Source organism: Lasioglossum baleicum, chromosome 1 (assembly GCF_051020765.1).
Source record: "Lasioglossum baleicum chromosome 1, iyLasBale1, whole genome shotgun sequence".
NCBI classification, from domain to species: domain Eukaryota; kingdom Metazoa; phylum Arthropoda; class Insecta; order Hymenoptera; family Halictidae; genus Lasioglossum; species Lasioglossum baleicum.
Genome location: NC_134929.1, coordinates 5,217,684 through 5,237,783, shown reverse-complemented (window position 1 = coordinate 5,237,783; position 20,100 = coordinate 5,217,684). Strand labels below are relative to the sequence as shown.

General features: G+C 43.8%; 3 protein-coding genes across 3 annotated transcripts; 2 read left to right on the top strand and 1 right to left on the bottom strand.

The window, feature by feature from the left end:
- Positions 1-6: 6 nt before the first annotated feature.
- Positions 7-13,356, top strand: LOC143209337 (uncharacterized). Its single transcript, XM_076424823.1, has 2 exons — positions 7-7,356; positions 7,454-13,356. The coding sequence occupies exons 1-2, from the start codon at positions 6,739-6,741 to the stop codon at positions 7,622-7,624; spliced, it is 789 nt and encodes a 262-aa protein (XP_076280938.1). The 5' UTR covers positions 7-6,738; the 3' UTR covers positions 7,625-13,356.
- A 1,732-nt stretch (positions 13,357-15,088) lies between these two features.
- LOC143210238 (E3 SUMO-protein ligase ZBED1-like) lies at positions 15,089-16,295 on the bottom strand. The gene is made up of 2 exons (XM_076426917.1): positions 15,949-16,295; positions 15,089-15,872 (listed from the first exon to the last, which is right to left on the bottom strand). Exons 1-2 carry the CDS (start codon positions 16,280-16,282, stop codon positions 15,520-15,522), a joined length of 687 nt encoding a protein of 228 aa, XP_076283032.1. The 5' UTR covers positions 16,283-16,295; the 3' UTR covers positions 15,089-15,519.
- Positions 16,209-19,001, top strand: LOC143210232 (zinc finger BED domain-containing protein 4-like). Its single transcript, XM_076426904.1, has 5 exons — positions 16,209-17,018; positions 17,106-17,414; positions 17,512-18,187; positions 18,264-18,630; positions 18,710-19,001. Exons 1-4 carry the CDS (start codon positions 16,482-16,484, stop codon positions 18,614-18,616), a joined length of 1,875 nt encoding a protein of 624 aa, XP_076283019.1. The 5' UTR covers positions 16,209-16,481; the 3' UTR covers positions 18,617-18,630; positions 18,710-19,001.
- The last annotated feature ends 1,099 nt before the right edge of the window (positions 19,002-20,100 follow it).

Below are 20,100 nucleotides of genomic sequence, written 5' to 3'. Positions count from 1 at the left end.
CGTCTAAACGTTTCAAGGTCTTCCGTACTCTATCTATATGTAACTCTAAAGTTGGTGCCGCTATTATAATGTCGTCTATAAATACAATTGTGCCCGGGATAGCTAGTAATAGCGGTGTGCGAGAACTCGAGAATGTCTAGATCTCGATGGTCGAGACGGGACGAGTTCTCGAAAATTTCGAGTTTCTCGATTGTGTCGAGATTCTCGAAGGTTTCGGGATTCTCGAATGTGTCGAGATTTTCGAAAGTCTCGGGATTCTCGACGGCTTCGGATCTCGAATGTCTCGGGATTCTCAAACGACCAGAACTAGCACACGCGGAGGCCTTCTCAAGGAATACCCCCACTTCTCCCGGCCGCGCGTCTCGCTCCCCTTGGCGGCCTAAGTTGCTCCGAGCACTTCGGCCGCCACGGGGAGCGAGACGCGCGGGCGGGAGAAGGGGGGTATTCCGCGGATATTCCTTGAGAATAATGAGAATGCCTCCGCGCGTGCATATTTTAGGGTGTTCAGTACTCAGTACTCAGTACTCAGTACCCGATTACTGGCGATTACCTTTATGAGACCGGCTTCAAAATCGATCGCGGTATGAGATTTCCGATATAGTTGTGACGTTTTGAAAAACACGTCATGAATTTATTTTTTGAATTTTCCTTTTTCTTCCGTAATTCATTCGTATACAGTATAGAGTATATGTAGAGATGTAAATGTTGGGGTTGGGTAATGAAATGGAAGTAATTAAGTAATGCACCAAATACGTAATACTTATGATATTTTATAATGAATTCTCATGTAAAAATGCTAATTTCTCTACATTGTCACATAGTAATCTTGTTCTCGACGGTGTGACAATATTTCCAGTCGTGGTGAACAGTCTCTCGCTGGTAGCTTGCGTGGCAGGGATACCCGTATACCTACGTGCCGCTTTTCCTAATATAGGAAATTTAGTAATATTTTGGTCCCACCAACTTGTAATATCACTGTTTCCCGGTATGTTTTCTTCTTCGAAATAAATGCGGATTTCATCATTTTTACGTTGGGTAAACGTAGACGTAGCTCCTATCCGGCTTGAGCTTATGTGTTTATTTCCAATTTTGCTGACAAAAAATTGGGACAATTTTGATTTTGGCTCATCTATACAACAAAATATTTAAATAAACGTTGTTTTCAATTTGCTTCTTCAAATCTTGATACATGCGCGGTATACAACACCGAAGATCGAGCGTACCGTACCGTTGCTCCAAGCGACAAAGGGATATACCTGAAAGGGATATTTTAACTTGCAAAAACGCGTGCGAGTCAGCTGCGAACCGACCGATTAAATGAGTTTATGACCACCGAAATTCGACAATCTCGACCCCGACTGACGGACAACACTTGCGACCGAAACGACAAACGGAAATTCCATCGTAAATAACGCCATTGACGAACGAAGACAATACAGAGAAATGTACTTACCGACAGTTTCCCGCTCTCATCAACTTAAAAACTCCTCCCAATACACCTACACCCAATCACGAAACGCTACATTTTTCCTACCTAAATCCAAATCCTCCAAGCACGGAAAAACCCAAACTGACGACGGACAGGACACGACTAGATAGAAGACAAACGCGGATCAGTTTCCTTCAGTAGTTCGAAGAGTAGAGACATCGAAAATCACTGGTGCGAAAAAAATGTCTAGCGATAGCGATAGTGAAATGGTCGTTGATTGTTGCCTTTTGTGAACTTCCCAATTCCTGGTTAAGAAAACTTTTGGGAACTCTTTTTCAAAATTTTGAATTTCGGTTTCTCTATTTTCGCTTTCGTTATGCTTCTGTCGTGTCTGTCCCGCTGTCTTTTTTACGTGATATTCTGGTTTTATTATTTTTTTTTTTAACACTAATGGCCACATCCCGAATTCATGCAGCCAGATACGGCCTAAAATCGGCTTACCCCCATTTTCGATGATGTACAAATTCTCGTTTATCTTAATATTATCTTTTTTTGCCGTTACTTTAATATATCCTATGATTGGTAACTTTTGCTTATCATACGCGCGCAAAAATATTTCTGATGGCTGTATTGGTGTTCTCGAGAAAAAGGTTTCATAACATTTTTTTGAAATAGCGGACACGTCCGCACCCGAGTCTATTTCCATTTTTAACGGTATGTTATCAACTGTGATTGTCTCGAATTGTGGTTCAACTTTTTTACTTAGCTCATTATCTGCTACGTTGGAAACCTGCATAAAAAAAAATCGCTAGAAAATCGCTCGCTGTCGGACGTTCCCTCTTGTTCGGTGTCTTCAGTCATCTCGGCTGGGTCTTCGGTTTCGATGTAATTCTGGTTTCGAGCTGCTTCTCGATTTCCTGTCTTGCCTCTGCGTCTGCACATTTTGTAGATGTGCCCTCTTTCCCCACATTCGCTGCAAAATTTATTTCGTAGTGTGCACTCTGGTTTAATGTGATTTTTGCCCCCACAGCAATAACAGAGCTGCTCCCTCTGTTGCCGTCCATCTCGACCTCCTTGGTGAGAGAATTCCGCTGGCTGATGTTGTATTTCTCGTCCTCTCGGTGACCCTCGCGAGTGGGTCTTTCCTCTCCCATGCTGTCCTGCTCCGAAACGTCTGGCCTGTATCGCATGTACCTCTGCGGTGTCCATCGTTCCTTGTTAGGCCGTTATTAGACTAGGCCACTGGTGGGCAACTTGGTGGCGCAACTTGGTGGCGCCACCGAATTGAAGAGCTTTTATGAATCGGTAACTGGTGGTACCACCAAGCGTTCATTCCCGCTGTAGATGTAACGCTGTGTCGTGTTCTTATGTATTTTACGATAAATGTGGTGGTAATTTGAACGTCAATTGTTCATGTTTTCGCGATGCTGGTGGCGCAACTTGGTGGCTTTGTCTAATAGGCTACATTCAAATCAATACCCCGGCTGGTGGAGGCGCCACCAAATGTTGCCCGGCCGGTTGCCGATGCCGTCCACCAGATCGGCAACTATTTTTGGTGGCTCCACCAGTTACCGTAGTCTAATAGGTTACATTTGTTTCAATGCCCCACGACGTGCTGAGCCACTGGTGGCGCAACTCGGTTGCGCCACCAGTGGCCTAGTCTAATAACGGCCTTAGATTCTCCGGTTCGATGAGGTATTCTCGGTCTTTTGCGTTCCGAGTCCCTCCGCTCTCGCGTCCGCCAGTTCGACTGTTTTTGCTATCTTAATTATTTCCTCGAGCGAAGCATCTGCCGGCGCTTTCAATAATTCGTACCTCACCTGCGGGTTTTGGACGCCAGCAATTATTTGATCCTTCAGCTGGCTGTTAATTTCCGTGGGCCCGAATTGACATTTCAATGTTAATTTCTTCAGGGCTGTTGTAAATTCTTGTATCGACTCGTCGATTCCTTGTTTACGGTCCCGGAACGCAAATCTCTGTAACTGTTTGTTGGGCTTGGGGTTATAATGTTTTTCGAGTTTGTCCTTGAGTGCCGCATATCCCAGCGTTAACGGTTGTTCGTTTTCACAGATTGCTGGAATTTCAGCGAAGATTTCCTGTGACACTTGCGTTAATAACAGGGCCGCCTTTTTCCCATCGCCAACATCATTCAATTGTATAAATGCTTCCAATTGTTGTATGAAAGCGCACCAGTTTCCTCCCTTTCTGAACGGTTCAATCTGTCCTAACCACGTGGACATTTTGCGAGTTTCGGGTTTTTCTTGACGTTTTACGAAGGATGCTACACGCTTACGAATTATGTCAATGTTTTCGGTTTCGCTTCCTCCGACTCCGTACTTTTCACGAACTTTTAACAGTTGCTCTTTCGTTAGCTCATATACCCACGCGGTTTTTCCACTGTGAACCAGAGGAGTAATTATTTTCCAGTCTATGATTTCACCAGTATCGGACATCTCACTACACTATTTAGGTTAGAAATATCCCATCCTCGTCGCCAGTGTGAAACATTTACACATTCACTGTTGGGTTTGGTTCTCTACTATTTATTTTGTCTTTCGTCCTATTACGTCGACCGACCGAACAACACTGTTCGTCTTGCGGCCGCCGTACACGCACCCGTGGACGCTTACAATGTCTCGGTGTTCGGGTGTGTGTGTAGAGAAACGCCTTACATTAGTCTATATGTACCAGGTGAACTTATTACCTATATATATACATAGCTCTCGCTTCAGGATATCACAATTCACTCTCAGGTGCAACCTCCTTAATCCGAGCAGTTAAACCAGACAGTCGTCCGGTCATGGCAGCAGCTCCGTCTGTGCATAAGCCGACACAAAAGGACCATTTTAGTTGTCCTGATATATAACCATCCAGTGACTTGAACAGTTCTGCACCTGTGGTGTTGGTTGGCAAAGATAGTGCACATAACAAATCCTCATGCACATCCTCCTGATGTAGATATCGCACATAAACAAGTAGTATTGCCTTGTTGTCGATATCTGTAGATTCGTCAACCTGGAGTGCGTACCACGGTGATGTATTAATCCTCTCCAACAATTGTGACTCAATGTCTTCGGCTATTTCCTCAATGCGCCTAGTCACAGTGCTAGCCGACAAGGGCACATGTGCTATCTTTTCCACAGCAGCCTCTCCTAGAAGTTCACGGCAAATGTCTATAGTGGAGGGCAAGATCAATTCTTCACCATTCACAGTGAATGGCTTTTTAGCCTTAGCAATACGGTTAGCCACCAAATATGATGCTCTCAGTGCATTATCCTTTATTGATGTGGTGGCCCTCATAAATTTCTTCTGTCCTTCGTGTTCCCGTTTTTTTCTTTCAAAATACTCCAGGGGCTTGTCTTTTAATCCAGGGTGCTTGGCGTTCAAGTGGCGAAGCAGTTTTGAAGGTTTCATTGCATCATTAGAGAGCTGGTCGCCGCAAAATATGCAGAGCGGTTTTGATGTGTGGGAATCACCTGTCCCGATAAATCCATATTTCAAGTAGGACTCATGGTATTGTCTGTTCAAAGTTACATGTTTCTTTGATGTTGAAGGCTCTTCTTCTGTTTCTTCACTAGGCCTTTTCTTTTTCCCAAGGAAACTTTCTAACGACGTCTGTTTCGTACTCATTTCTGCTAATTTGTCGGTTAAATTTGAGCAAACACAATATACACGTACACCAAGCACTACTAAACATGAGAAAATACCGGTGAACAGAGAGAAGAGCGATACACACCTTCTCTTTACCAAAGCTACAACGCCACTGCCGAAGAAGATTAAATATGTTAAATTGTTAAATGTGTAGGATAGAGACGGGTATGCATGTGTGAGTGTGTGTGTGAATGTCCGTTAAACAAGTGAATGTCTGTTAAATAAATGAGCAGCACGTGTGTAAAAGGACGATCATGTCCGTTAAACAAATGTATAAAAGACGATCGGCCGAGGTTTCGTGGGCAACGCCGTACGAAGAGTACTCAGTCTTTTTCGGAACAGTCTATTGAAAGGTCGAAATAAATACTATTGTCAAATCCTCCTCGAGCATTTACTCTCTTACAAATGTACAACGTTAAAATTGTTACATTGTAATGACGCACGGGCCTTTAAACTGTGCCGGCGACGGCGACACGCTTCGGTCACCCGATCCTTATTTCATTCTGTCCTTCTTTATGTTCGGCTTTCTATTGAAGTCTCCCTTCATAAAATGGAAATAATTTAAAGTTCCTTGGGCGGCTCGGTACCATTTGATCCACGGACCAGTACCATTTGCTCCACGGACCACTACCGGTCCGCGGACCGGGGGTTGGGGACCACTGTGCTAGTGGACTCGTCAGTAAGGCTGATCTAGCAGGTCCTGCCTTATACGCGCGCAGATGACGATATTGATTCGCGTTAATGATTCGAACGCACGCGAGAAATCTCGATTCACGTGATTCGGTACGCGAGGGATCTTGACCGATGCGATCCCGTTTACCCGAGGACTGGAGAATGTCACGGCGTTAGCGGAAAAACAACTGAACGCCTTCGTCTCCCAATCCTAACGCGATACTCGTTTGTTTCTCGTATGGAAAATAAGATGCACCAATTGGTTCCTGCCGAAAGTTGCATTTCCCAATCAGTACACCTTTGACTGCGAGGACCTCCTTCCCGTAGCTCTGCTTGAGGCCCGGGGAAGGATGAGTGGGGCGATATGGTCGACGACGCGACGAGTCTCGGTAATTCGACACCGTGCGGAACGGTCGCGAGCGGTCTTTTGGAGAGACTAAATTTATGATACTTTGTATAAAAACTAAACGTTAGCCAGATGGCTCGAATGGTCGCCGAATGACCCTGGTTTATCTAATCCTCAAGGAATCTATTTAGATGCGTTGGCACCATGAATCCTGTCCGAAGGAAATGCACGAATACTGTTCCTGCGCGACGGAACAGAGAGCGAGGAGAGCGAGTGAGAGCGAGCGAGGGAGAGAGAGAGAACGAGAGTGAGACAGAGACAGATAGATAGATAGAGAGAGAGAGGGAGTCAGAGACGGACAGATAGTGAGAGAGCGAGACAGTGAGAGAGCGAGAGAGAGCAAGAAAGGGAGCCAGAGAGAGAGAGAGAGAGAGAGAGAGAGAGAGAGAGAGAGAGAGAGCGAGAACTACGAAGTAACGCGAAAAGCGAAATGGAATTGAACAAAATAGATTATCACAAACACGTTCAATACGTACATGCTTTTAATAAATACTGTGCCACAGCAACGCGTGTCGGGGGAAAGCTAGTTAAGTATAAAATGATACATACTTGATTAAAGCTTATTCAACAGTAGGTATTTATGCACTTTCATGTATTTTATTTTAGAAAAGATCGTTCGGCGGTTCACCGAATTCTGAAGGATCGTCTGTACCACCCGTACAAAGTGCGGGTGCAACAATTGGAGCCCGGGGATTGCGACCGGCGGCTTGAGTTTTCAAGGCTGGGCGAAGTTGCCCGGGATCCGACGTTCGTCAAATACATACTGTGGACCGACGAATCACTCTTCACAAGAGAAGGGTGTTTCAACGCCCACAATTTGCATGTATGGAGCGTCGAGAATCCGTTGGCGCTTCGGGAACGCGAAGCACAACATCGCTGGTCGGTTAACTTTTGGGCCGGCAATGTCGACAAACAAATCCTCGGACCGTGCATTCTACCCGATAAACTGGACGGTCCGAGATTCCGCGTCTTTTTGGAACATACTCTGCCGAATCTCATGGACGATGTTCCTTTAGCGATCCGGCAGAATATGTTTTTCCAAATGGATGCTGCGCCAGCGCACCACGCCGTAAGTGTCCGCACCCATATAGATCAAACCTTTGAGGACAGGTGGTTCGGCTGCGGTGGACCTGTTGCGTGGCCCGCGCGGTCACCTGATCTCAATCCGCTGGATTTTTTCCTATGGGGCTACTTAAAGGTAATTTCAATTTTCATGTTTTTTTCAGGTATTTTTTATTCATTATCGTATACGTGTTTGCTTACGATTTGTTTTTCTTTTATAAATGTCATTTCAGAATGAGGTGTACCGTAAACCGGTACGATCAGCGGAAGAGATGTTGGCACGCGTTCGCGGTACAATTGCGGCGATAAGCACGGCGACGCTGAAGCGGATGCAGCGGGAAGTCGTTCGGAGGGCTGAGCTGTGCGTCCAAGAAAACGGAGGCCACATCGAGCACCTGCTCTAATAGATAATCGGCCCTTTTCAGGGCCACCAACAATTAACGCAAATTCGACTTCTTTTTAACCATATGGTTTACATGTCTAAACTATGATCGAACTAATGTCTGTACCGGAGGAGGAAAATCCTTAAATTCGTCTACATGCTTCCACATATTAATGTATCTTCTCTTTCCACCTACTGATTTCCAAGTCCACCATATTCCAATGAAATCATAATTAGTAACATTTGAAATCCCACGCTCAGGTCGGGTCGGGAATTCTCGGGCGAGAACTGTCGGGCTCCCGAACGTATGATACGCTTCGATTTCCCGAAAGTATTCGGCTACCTATGTCTCTTCGGGACCCCGAAGCTATCCGACTACATCATACGAACGTATCGAGATCGAGATCAACAAAAAGAGATGGTGGACGGCGCGGCGCGCGGCACAGCGTCTTTGACATGTCGAAACGATCTAACCATTCTAACCTAACTACAGTAATTTCTCGTTCGTTGCGAAACTGCCGGGGGTTTGAGTTCGCAACGAGCAAATAAGGAAGCCTTTTGTGATTTATGACTGCGTCCAGATACACGTCGACCGCGCCGAGCGAGACTTCAATAGGGAGTCGAACATAGAGAAGGACAGAATGAAATACGGATCGGGTGACCGAAGCGTGTCGCCGTCGCCGGCACAATTTAAAGGCCCGTGAGTTCTTACAATGTATGTAATGGCAGTGATGGAATTGTTAATTTTCCATTAGGCTTTTATGGGACTTTCACTAACTCATTTCTGGCATTTTTCTGATTAAAATGATACCAAACACGATATAATTTGGCCAATATTTAGTGGTTTAATCGACGATGAAAGTTTCGAACGCAACGAAGAAGAGCGTATGGGAAAGAAAGAGACAGCGGACAGTCGTTGCCGCCGCGCCGCGCCGTGCGGAGCGACTCGGCCGACTCGGCGTTGACAGGCAGTGGAGTGGGTAGGCACGTCGCACAGTGGGGTATTTGGCCTGTTTAGCGCGCCAAAAGTCGAAATTTTTACTTTGTTCAAAATGACTAAAACTTTTTACCCATGTACCTGAATATATATGCAAGTAATCTACAATAATATTTTTCCATAAACGGTACTATTTAGTAACCTATAGATACTTGAAAGTAACATATTCTCGTGACCGAGAGAAGCATGGAAAAACTTGTGTTAAAGAAATGATCTTTCTCACTAGTTTAGTGTATCAAATCGAGATAAAAACATACCTAGGATGTAAAGGAAGGTTTATAAAGTAATTTTACTGCTTTTTGTTTTATACTCTTCGGTGGTTTTGATAGAATAAACAATTAAAAGTGATATAATTTTTTTTCAGAAAATTAATATGTATCATGTAGTAACTTTTTTTCTCCGCATAACACCCCTCTAATTTTTTTAGGGGTTAATCATTAGACATTGCTTTATACAATCCTGAAAAGTTTATATGCGATCTCGTGCTGGAACATACCTTTTTATGCGATTTAGATCAGTATGGCATGAACCGACCGTATATCATATGACTGGTAATGATGAAATAACTGAGCTGTAGGTGATAGATACTTGGAAGTAAATGAAGGAAAATGAAAGTCATTATTGCTAGTGTAACAGACCTACATAACGTAGGCCTGTTACAAATAAACCCCTAGCAAACCTCCGCCGGTTATACACGACGACGCGAATCTAGTAAAGTACCACCGGCTTCCTGTCACAACAACAACACCGCCTGTACCGCACGTACCCCGCACCCAGGCCCGTATTCCAACGGGAATCCAAATCAAATTTCCAAAATACTGTTCGAAAGACGGTATACGTCATTATCAAAATACCGCACCGCACCGCCATCCCTTACCACCAAACCATCCCTATAAAAGCCGTCGCGAACAGACTAGAATCTCCTGAGTCTGCCAGCAGTTATGCAGGGACAACATCGTGCGATATTCCAGTGCTGTGAGTATTCTACCTGGAACCGTTGTCCACGTCTCCGCCGTTATCGGCATCCTGGTTCCGCTGGTACGAGCCGTGCTCTACCTCGAACACCCGGTGCGTCACCGGTCTCTTTCGCTAGGCGCGTCGCCTCCGAGAGTCGACGATTAAGAAGCGGTGCGTCACCCCTTCGGCCTCGCCGGAACCCTGCCGTCCTGCCCGTCCGCTGGTGCGAGCCGTGCTCTACCTCGAACACCCGGTGCGTCACCGGTCACTTTCGCCAGGCGCGTCGCCTCCGAGAGCCAGCGAATAAGAAGCGGTGCGTCACCCCTTTGACTTCGTTGGAGAACCTCCTGTCCAGTATCCTGTACTTCCGCTGGTGCGAGCTGTGCTCCACCTCGAACACCCGGTGCGTCACCGGTCACTTTCGCCAGGCGCGTCGCCTCCGAGAGCCGACGAACAAGAAGCGGTGCGTCACCCTTTGACTTCGTCGGAGAACCTCCTGTCCAGTTATCCTGTCGCTCCGCTGGTGCGAGTTGTACTCCACCTCGAACATACCCGGTGCGTCACCGGTATATTTCGTGAGACGCGTCGTCCACGAAATCGGCCGAACTAGAAGTGGTGCGTCACCCTTCGACGTCGCCTAAGAACCGCCTAGGAAGTCACCCTCGTGAGGCGAGTCGCCCACGAGGCCAGTCGAGCCAGACAAGGTGCGTCACCTTGACCGAACTCCCTGAACGACTGTCCGGAGGAACTTCGATGACCCGTGCGTCACGGACATCGAAGGACCACTACAACCCGGCCTAGGTAGGGAGAGCACGACGACAGTCGCGATCTAACCCTACTCCTGTCCATCCTGCCTGCACCCTACGCCTCTTACAGGTAGTACTCTCACGGTCACACGTTTTAAACTCACGGGCACCGTAGCATTATCACCGTGCATTATATCCTGAAGAACCGTATCCTGAGGCACCGTAGCTTACGCGTCCGAAAGGCAGCGAGTATAATTTATTTACCCGCAACCGACTCGTCTCAGTTATTTCACCCGTACCGACTCCGTTCCTCGCGTCGTCACTCCACTTGTCGTTTAGAACCCTGGGTCGGCGAGCTGTTCAACACCAAGGAGCCCGAACGCGAGGAAGCCGAACGACGACGAGACACACCTGATTCACTAGAATATTAATTTATATTATAAAAAAAAATTAATAAAAATTAATTAATATTTATAATATATTTTTTTTTTTTACGAAAAAATGTTTGAAACAAAATTTTAACAGTATTAACCTCAATATAAACTTCAATATATAAAACTTCGAAAAAATTTTGTTTAAAACAAAAAAACAAGGTCGCTTCGATTTTTTAAACATTAAGATGTATTTTTGATTTGATAGTGTTGTAGCTCGTGTTAAGACGAATTCAACGATATATAATAGTATGACCTTCACATTATTAATAACGTCGCAATAGTGTTGGCGCGCTAAACAGGCCAAATACCCCACTGTGCGTCGCAACGAGCGCGTAGTACACTATTCGCAACGAACGAGAAAGTACTGTACCTACTGTGACGTTGCCTCTTTTCGCTCGGCTTTCTGACCGGCGAAAGGGGTCAACCCCGAGAATTTACAGTCGCTGAGGATGGGCCGTGCGCTGCCGCGCGGACACGGTCCTCTCGGGACAAATGCGATTGACGAGAATACTCGAAGGGAACACTAACTGAACAATTGTTCGGGCGCCAGGTACTCGGAAGTACCGCACTAAAGAACACCAAAGTCTCGTGTTCGCGGAAGTCGAACACGAGCTTCGACTCTTCTCGCAATCGCCGACAGAATTCTACGACACGAACGGCCAGGAGTTCGGACACAGTGGATAACGGGGACAGCCCTCGCGGCAGGACGTTTCTCGCAGGTCGGAAATAAACTCGAGACGATTATGGCTCGAACTAATTTTATTCGGTGTCAAATGATAAATTACAGGTGGGCGGCCACGTGGCCGCAACCCGGGAGCCCGCGCTCCTAATACACTTTTGCGATGGATCTTCGATCGCGGAGCGCGTTAGTCGAGATTTCGCGATTCTAGAAAGTACGGTACGACGGTACCACGCACGTCTCACCGGAGACGGGAATTTGCCGAACGCAGATGTTCGGCGCAATTTCGACGGACTGTCGCGAGATTGACGAGCGCACTGAACGGTGCTTTACCGAAGTCGCTAATATCGAGAGTATCCTTTTCCGACGCGGCTCCTTAAGGAAGACTTCCGACGAATCGAAAGGGAGACTGCTCGACAAGGCTCACAGCGTTCTCCGGGAGAACGCGAGCACCAAGCACGAGGCCGAAGGCCTCGGCTATCACCAATGGTTCGAGGACGATACGCACTCGCCTCGTTCTCGCACTAAATATCGAGCCAACACGACATTACGACCGAGGATCACTTGTCGACTTACCGTGGTAGACGTAGGCTCGCCGGACTCCTACTTCAGGCCGGTAATTCTGCCTTCGGTTCCTACGCTCGCTCGGAAATAACCACCCGCGTCGCGTGTCCGTTGTACTACGGAATTCGGACCTCGGACGTTCGATGGATCTATGGAAACGACTCGTCTACTCGATAACCAGCGCGACAGTGATCCGCGGATTTGCCTCGACGGAGCGCTTCGATTCTCGATCTCCCCACTCCTTTCGCTCTACCGAAATTCCCTAGGGGCGCACCCGCAACGCGACTACGACTAGCCGCAGGATCGAACTATCAGAACAGGTCGTCGGGCCCCCGACCTTTCCAACACCAACTACAGTAAATGTTCTATAAACGCGAAAATCTTTCAACGATAAACGCGAAAAAAATATCCCCTCCAAACTAATACACTGACTCGGCTCGGTATATCGGTGTGAACCACTACAAACGCGACGCGGAGAGTCGCAGTCGTCGGCAGAGTTCAAACGTGCCCGTGAGTCATCATAACGTTACACCACAGTCAAACTTCTTCATTTTCCATGATTCTGTTATGGGATTTTCACTACCTTATTTCTGGCATTTTTCTGATTAAAATGATACCAAACACGATATAATTTGAAAGAATTTAGTGGTTTAATTGACGGTACGTACATATGAAGTGACTTTAGAACATGAAAAAGAAAGAGAAATTGCGATCTCGACGCTATGTAAAGATTAAAAAACGAGAAAAATTACTTTATAAAATATGCTGAACTGTTTTATATTTTTATTATATTATTTTTTTGTCATTACACATTGGTTTACTTCATATCCTCTTTACGGCACTGGTTGTTGTATCGCCTAAAAACAGAATGTTGTGAGGGCCAAGCGTTACGGTGGTCATAAAGTAACTAAACTTTCGACGGTAATTTCGGGATTAACGGTAAAACCTATTAAAACGATTGCCGCGCGGAGTGCCAGATGTTTAACGTTCGGTTTCGCAAATATAAAGACGCGATGAACTATGACCGATCATGTCGCAAAACCGAACACCGTGTCAAGTCACGCGCGTCGCTCGCTCCATTACAATTTTTTGATAAGAAACAAAATTAAATAAATCTTAAATAAATCTTAAGTACATTACTTAAAACAGTTCAAAAACTACAAAAAGTGTGCCTTTTCCTGACGGATGCAAACGCTCCGATTCGATAGTTTTCCTTCGATGGTATTTAAACTGTAGAGGTTTAAATGACGATGGACGTTTCGGGCGCAAGGAAGGATAGCGCGTATAGAAAAGAAAGAGACGCGGAGAGTCGAAGTCGCCGGCACAGTTCAAAGGCCCGCGCGTGGTCTCGCTTTACACGCGCTGTCCTTCTCTACGTTCGGCTCGGCCTTTGAAGCTCGAAAAAAGTAGGACCACGATCGAAAAACGCGAATAAATCCCCCCGATGCGTTCGCATTTATAGAACATTTACTGTACCGATCGTCTTATGACGACCGGGGAGGATTAATCCTCCGAGGCGCTCCTCCGCACCACCCTGCCGGAGCCGTCTGTAGCCAGGTGAGGCGACGGCGGGACCACCAAATAGCTGCTGACCTGCAGTGGCGGCTCCTTTGTCCCAGATCGTCGCCTCCGAGTTTATTAGCTCGTGTGCAGCGGTGCCCCTTGCTACTTCTCCGGATCCGGAATGTTTTTGATTATGGCCAATAGTTCGTCGTCGGCTGATCCTATGATGCGGGGCGCATTGTCGGTATTTGTCGCTCCCTAGGCACGTTCCTGAAAGTAGCCACTCTCGGGGCGTGCAACCGATGGCATTAGGAGCGATTTTCGATTTGAATCTCTTCCTTAAGGAGCGCTGAATATTGCGGGTGGTTTCCGTAATCACTAACGGTCGGTCCGGTCCACTCCCGATACGGTTATTGACCGTTTCGCAAACGGAGAAGTGACGTCGCAGGCTTGCAACGTCACACTACATAATATCTACATCGATATAGGTATACAATCTATGTACATATACAGTATACATTATAAGCGGACCCTACACGGTCAATCGGAATGACAGTCACGTCGAAGATTGACATTCGGATTGATCGTGAAAGATTAATACTGACTAGGGCTGTGCGAACATCTGCAGAATGCGAGCCGAACTAAGTTCGACTGAGTCGAGCCGAGTCGAGTCGAGTTCTCGCACGAAGCGAACGGTTCGCACGGGACGGATAGTTCGCATCGATGCGAAGTACTCGCATCGATACGAACTACTCGCACCGATGCGAACTATCCGACCCGTGCGAACCGTTCGCTTCGTGCGAGATCTCGCCTAGGTTCGCTCAATCCAATCGAACTTTTCTGGGCTCGCACCGAGCATGCGGTTCGTACGAAAAGAACGCGAACGGCTTGTATCTTACACGAAGGAAACGAATCGAAATGAATTCATATTCAAGCGTAATATAACATGGTGCGAGTTATACATAGCGGGAAGAGCGGTACATCGATATTTTCATAATTTTAATATATTGATGATGCTAAATATTTAGGATATTTTATTATATATTTTGATAGTAAAATGGCCATAATGTTGATTAATGTAAATTCAGAATTTCTATAACCCTCTTATTGAAAACAGTTATGCAAAAACAACTATTTTCTAGATTTATGTGAATAAGTAGACATGATTGATTTTCATCTCGAAGTCTTTTCTGAATTTGCAAATGTTGAAGTGGGTATGTAAATTCTGTGCAAAATTGACACGATGAACGATATTATTTATACTTGTAGAAGGTTTTATGAAAACGCAAAAAGATATATTTAAATAATAGCTTGCACAATTTTATTATTCCTTGGAAGCATGTTTATTTAGATACTATATATGACGAGTTAGTAGAGTATTTAGGTAAATCAAGGTATTTCTTTTTAATTAAAAATTAACACATATCACGTATGTATTAAATTGAAAATGAATTTTTCTTTATTTCTCTCTCATTCTCTTTCTCTCTCTCTCTCTCTCTCTCTCTCTCTCTCTCTCTCTCTCTCTCTCTCTCTCTCTCTCTCTCTCTCTCTCTCTCTCTCTCTCTCTCTCTCTCTCTCTCTCTCTCTCTCTCTCTCTCTCTCTCTCTCTCTCTCTCTCTCTCTCTCTCTCTCTCTCTCTCTCTCTCTCTCTCTCTCTCTCTCTCTCTCTCTCTCTCTCTCTCTCTCTCTCTCTAGATATAATAACAATAATAACAATAATAACAATAATAACAATAATAACAATAATAACAATTTTTTTAAAGCGGGTTGGTGAAAAAATCTTGAAAAGACACGTTCTTCTGACTTTCCATCGAAATTGGAGATGAAGATCTATGTTCACGCCAAAATCCGCTTTGGCTCGTCGAACAATACTTCTGGTTGGAACTGATACGATTATCAATCTTTTGGCTTACGCTGGAGTCGGCGCCCCCCCTCTTCTCTCTTCTACTGGCGAATAACAAGAACAGTAAATAATAATAACAACAATATCAATAACAACATAAATGATAAAAGTGATACATACCTTTGCAGTACAATCTACAATTTCTGATTGGCAAATACAAAGCAGAGTTGCTCCACTTTTTCTGATAGTAAAGACGATCTCCTCTCTGTAACTATATTCCCAGCGAGTGAGAATAATCTTTCACTATACGTTTGTGTTGCTGGAACGCTTAATAAATTCCTAGCAACTATTGCTAAATCAGGATATCGTGTAGAATTTTGGTTCCACCACTCCAGAATACACGATTCCGGTGAAATCAATTTTTCGCTTATGTAAGCGTCTGTTTGGCTGCACACAATATTTGTTGTGTGGCCTTCGAGCTGCGCTACATCTTTAAAGAACGCGAACAGCGTATGCGTTGATGCTTCTGCTGCTGATGATGATGATGCTGCAAAAAGATATGTAATATATACGTACTATATTAAATGCAATCTCGTTCATTTTTGTGATTCTTTTACACTCACCAACGTTTTCATCTGCAACGGTTTCATCTGCATTCGGTGTAGACGGTTTACTATATGTCGTTGCAAATTTATTTAATACAGCTTTTGCCTCGTCTTTCCTCTCCATTGGCAACAATCTATCTTTTATACGCGGATCTAAAAGCATGCTTGCTACTAGACATTCCATGTTCGTAGCAAAAGAAAATCTTGCGTCCAGTTCAGTGATCAAATTCCTTTTCAATTTCGCGACTTCGCTGTCACTGTCGTTCTCCTGAATTTTGGTTAACCTGTCACGAATTGCGTGTACTGTAGGAATGTAACTTGGAAGGGTGGGTGTATCTTGTACTGACATCATTTCAGTCGCCTCTTTGAACAGTTTATCATATAAATGTACGAAATAACAAACAGGGAACCAGTCTTTTGCTGACGATCGCAGAGTTTAGTCAGAATCACGAATACTTATATTGCTCGAGCGAATACTTATATTTAATAAACGTCTTTTAAACCAAGTTTTTGTTGTTTTCTGAACATCGTTACAAGTGCAAACATTTGCGATGGACGTGGACAACGTTGAGACAGGTGCAGTTGCCTCTAGTGCAAATTCTGTGGCGGTGGATCATCGTGTTCGAAGGAAAAGTAGAGTTTGGAGATGGTTTAATAAAATAAATAAGGACGAAAGTGTGTGCAACCTTTGCCAAAAGACATTGAAGTGCAAGCGGGCTAGCACAACAACTCTGAAGCGGCATATAGAATATCAGCATCGTGAAGAATATTTCGCGGCAGAAGAGGAAGAGGAAACAGTACCCAGTACGGCCAGTACCACCAGACACGATGTAGAAGTAAATCTCACCATGCTGGAAACTAATTCTACCAGATCGAAAGTAATTACCAAATCGATTGCTGAAATGATGATACGTGATTGTCAGCCATTCTGCATCGTTGAGGATGTCGGATTTAAAAATTTAATTAGAATGTTAGAGCCGCGGTACAAATTACCCAGCCGTACCACTTTCTCAGAAAGCATTGTGCCCGCAATATATAAGGACGAGAAGAAAAGGGTGGCGACAATACTAGAAAAAGATATCACAACTGTAAGTCAGAATATTTTGTTTGAATTATAATACTGAAGTATATGTTTCTTTCTTTTTTATTTTTAATCAATCTTCTCAATTTTTCAGACAGAAACTTTTGCTTTTACAACGGACGGATGGACTTCAAAGTCCAACGAGAGTTATCTATCCGTAACTGTACATTATATGAACAACAATTTTGTGATACAAAACTTCACATTAAAAATACATAATGTGACGGAATCACACACTGGAGAACATATAAATTCGTTCTTGAGAAATACTGTAAGGGAATGGAACCTTGATAAGACAGAATTCCATATATATTTTGTAACAGACAATGCTGCAAACATGGTGAAAGCAGTACGATTAAGTCCTACATGGGAGCGAATTCCATGTTTCGCTCACACTTTACAGGTATAAACATGTTAATAACAATTATTTACCAAAGTAGACTTTATCTCGATGAACAATATGTGTTTTAACGGCAAAATGTAATATTTTCTTTTTTCAGTTGACTATCAAAGATGCAATGAAGCCGTGCACAGGATTGGCATCTTTGTTGCAAAAATGTCGGCGAATCGTCGGACATTTTCATCGGTCGTCGACGGCCAATGAAAAATTAAAAATGGAACAAACGGTGCAGTATCCGGAGAGGACGCCGTTAAAATTGATCATCGACTGCCAAACGAGATGGAATTCTCAGTTTGACATGATAAATAGGCTGATCAACGTGCGTCGAGCATTGCACCATGTGCTGTGCGAACCGGACATGCCCGACCTGTTTACGGCCCGCGAGTGGACCGAAATGGAAAAATATTCCACGTATCTTAAACTGTTCAAAGAGGCGACTGAAATGATGTCAGTACAAGATACACCCACCCTTCCAAGTTACATTCCTACAGTACACGCAATTCGTGACAGGTTAACCAAAATTCAGGAGAACGACAGTGACAGCGAAGTCGCGAAATTGAAAAGGAATTTGATCACTGAACTGGACGCAAGATTTTCTTTTGCTACGAACATGGAATGTCTAGTAGCAAGCATGCTTTTAGATCCGCGTATAAAAGATAGATTGTTGCCAATGGAGAGGAAAGACGAGGCAAAAGCTGTATTAAATAAATTTGCAACGACATATAGTAAACCGTCTACACCGAATGCAGATGAAACCGTTGCAGATGAAAACGTTGGTGAGTGTAAAAGAATCACAAAAATGAACGAGATTGCATTTAATATAGTACGTATATATTACATATCTTTTTGCAGCATCATCATCATCAGCAGCAGAAGCATCAACGCATACGCTGTTCGCGTTCTTTAAAGATGTAGCGCAGCTCGAAGGCCACACAACAAATATTGTGTGCAGCCAAACAGACGCTTACATAAGCGAAAAATTGATTTCACCGGAATCGTGTATTCTGGAGTGGTGGAACCAAAATTCTACACGATATCCTGATTTAGCAATAGTTGCTAGGAATTTATTAAGCGTTCCAGCAACACAAACGTATAGTGAAAGATTATTCTCACTCGCTGGGAATATAGTTACAGAGAGGAGATCGTCTTTACTATCAGAAAAAGTGGAGCAACTCTGCTTTGTATTTGCCAATCAGAAATTGTAGATTGTACTGCAAAGGTATGTATCACTTTTATCATTTATGTTGTTATTGATATTGTTGTTATTATTATTTACTGTTCTTGTTATTCGCCAGTAGAAGAGAGAAGAGGGGGGGCGCCGACTCCAGCGTAAGCCAAAAGATTGATAATCGTATCAGTTCCAACCAGAAGTATTGTTCGACGAGCCAAAGCGGATTTTGGCGTGAACATAGATCTTCATCTCCAATTTCGATGGAAAGTCAGAAGAACGTGTCTTTTCAAGATTTTTTCACCAACCCGCTTTAAAAAAATTGTTATTATTGTTATTATTGTTATTATTGTTATTATTGTTATTATATCTAGAGAGAGAGAGAGAGAGAGAGAGAGAGAGAGAGAGAGAGAGAGAGACAGAGAGAGAAAGAGAATGAGAGAGAAATAAAGAAAAATTCATTTTCAATTTAATACATACGTGATATGTGTTAATTTTTAATTAAAAAGAAATACCTTGATTTACCTAAATACTCTACTAACTCGTCATATATAGTATCTAAATAAACATGCTTCCAAGGAATAATAAAATTGTGCAAGCTATTATTTAAATATATCTTTTTGCGTTTTCATAAAACCTTCTACAAGTATAAATAATATCGTTCATCGTGTCAATTTTGCACAGAATTTACATACCCACTTCAACATTTGCAAATTCAGAAAAGACTTCGAGATGAAAATCAATCATGTCTACATATTCACATAAATCTAGAAAATAGTTGTTTTTGCATAACTGTTTTCAATAAGAGGGTTATAGAAATTCTGAATTTACATTAATCAACATTATGGCCATTTTACTATCAAAATATATAATAAAATATCCTAAATATTTAGCATCATCAATATATTAAAATTATGAAAATATCGATGTACCGCTCTTCCCGCTATGTATAACTCGCACCATGTTATATTACGCTTGAATATGAATTCATTTCGATTCGTTTCCTTCGTGTAAGATACAAGCCGTTCGCGTTCTTTTCGTACGAACCGCATGCTCGGTGCGAGCCCAGAAAAGTTCGATTGGATTGAGCGAACCTAGGCGAGTTCTCGCACGAAGCGAACGGTTCGCACGGGTCGGATAGTTCGCATCGGTGCGAGTAGTTCGTATCGATGCGAGTACTTCGCATCGATGCGAACTATCCGTCCCGTGCGAACCGTTCGCTTCGTGCGAGAACTCGACTCGACTCGCACAAGCGAGTCTCGCATTTTGTGAGCCCGCTTGCAGCTCTAATACTGACGGACTGATGAAATGGATTGACGGATTTCCAGATATTTGGAAATCCGAGCTTCAATCACGGGAAGTGAAGGGGAGACTAACAGTCTGAATGATGGTGTAGAGTAGGCATGTCCAGAAGTTTATAATATAACCTTATATTATAGGGGAATGTCTAAATAAATAAATTATATACTTATATATAATATTAATTTTTAATAAATTTATTATTTTATTTATGTCCTTTAA

Bases quoted from the DNA above. Each gene is read 5' to 3' on its own strand.
- LOC143210238 (XM_076426917.1), bottom strand. From the start codon at position 16,282: ATGATGTCAGTACAAGATACACCCACCCTTCCAAGTTACATTCCTACA. The intron at 15,873-15,948 runs GTGAGTGTAAAA...ATCTTTTTGCAG, and splicing joins CGTTGCAGATGAAAACGTTG to CATCATCATCATCAGCAGCA.
- LOC143209337 (XM_076424823.1), top strand. From the start codon at position 6,739: ATGCACTTTCATGTATTTTATTTTAGAAAAGATCGTTCGGCGGTTCAC. The intron at 7,357-7,453 runs GTAATTTCAATT...ATGTCATTTCAG, and splicing joins TCCTATGGGGCTACTTAAAG to AATGAGGTGTACCGTAAACC.
- LOC143210232 (XM_076426904.1), top strand. From the start codon at position 16,482: ATGGACGTGGACAACGTTGAGACAGGTGCAGTTGCCTCTAGTGCAAAT. The intron at 17,019-17,105 runs GTAAGTCAGAAT...TCAATTTTTCAG, and splicing joins TAGAAAAAGATATCACAACT to ACAGAAACTTTTGCTTTTAC. The intron at 17,415-17,511 runs GTATAAACATGT...TTCTTTTTTCAG, and splicing joins GTTTCGCTCACACTTTACAG to TTGACTATCAAAGATGCAAT.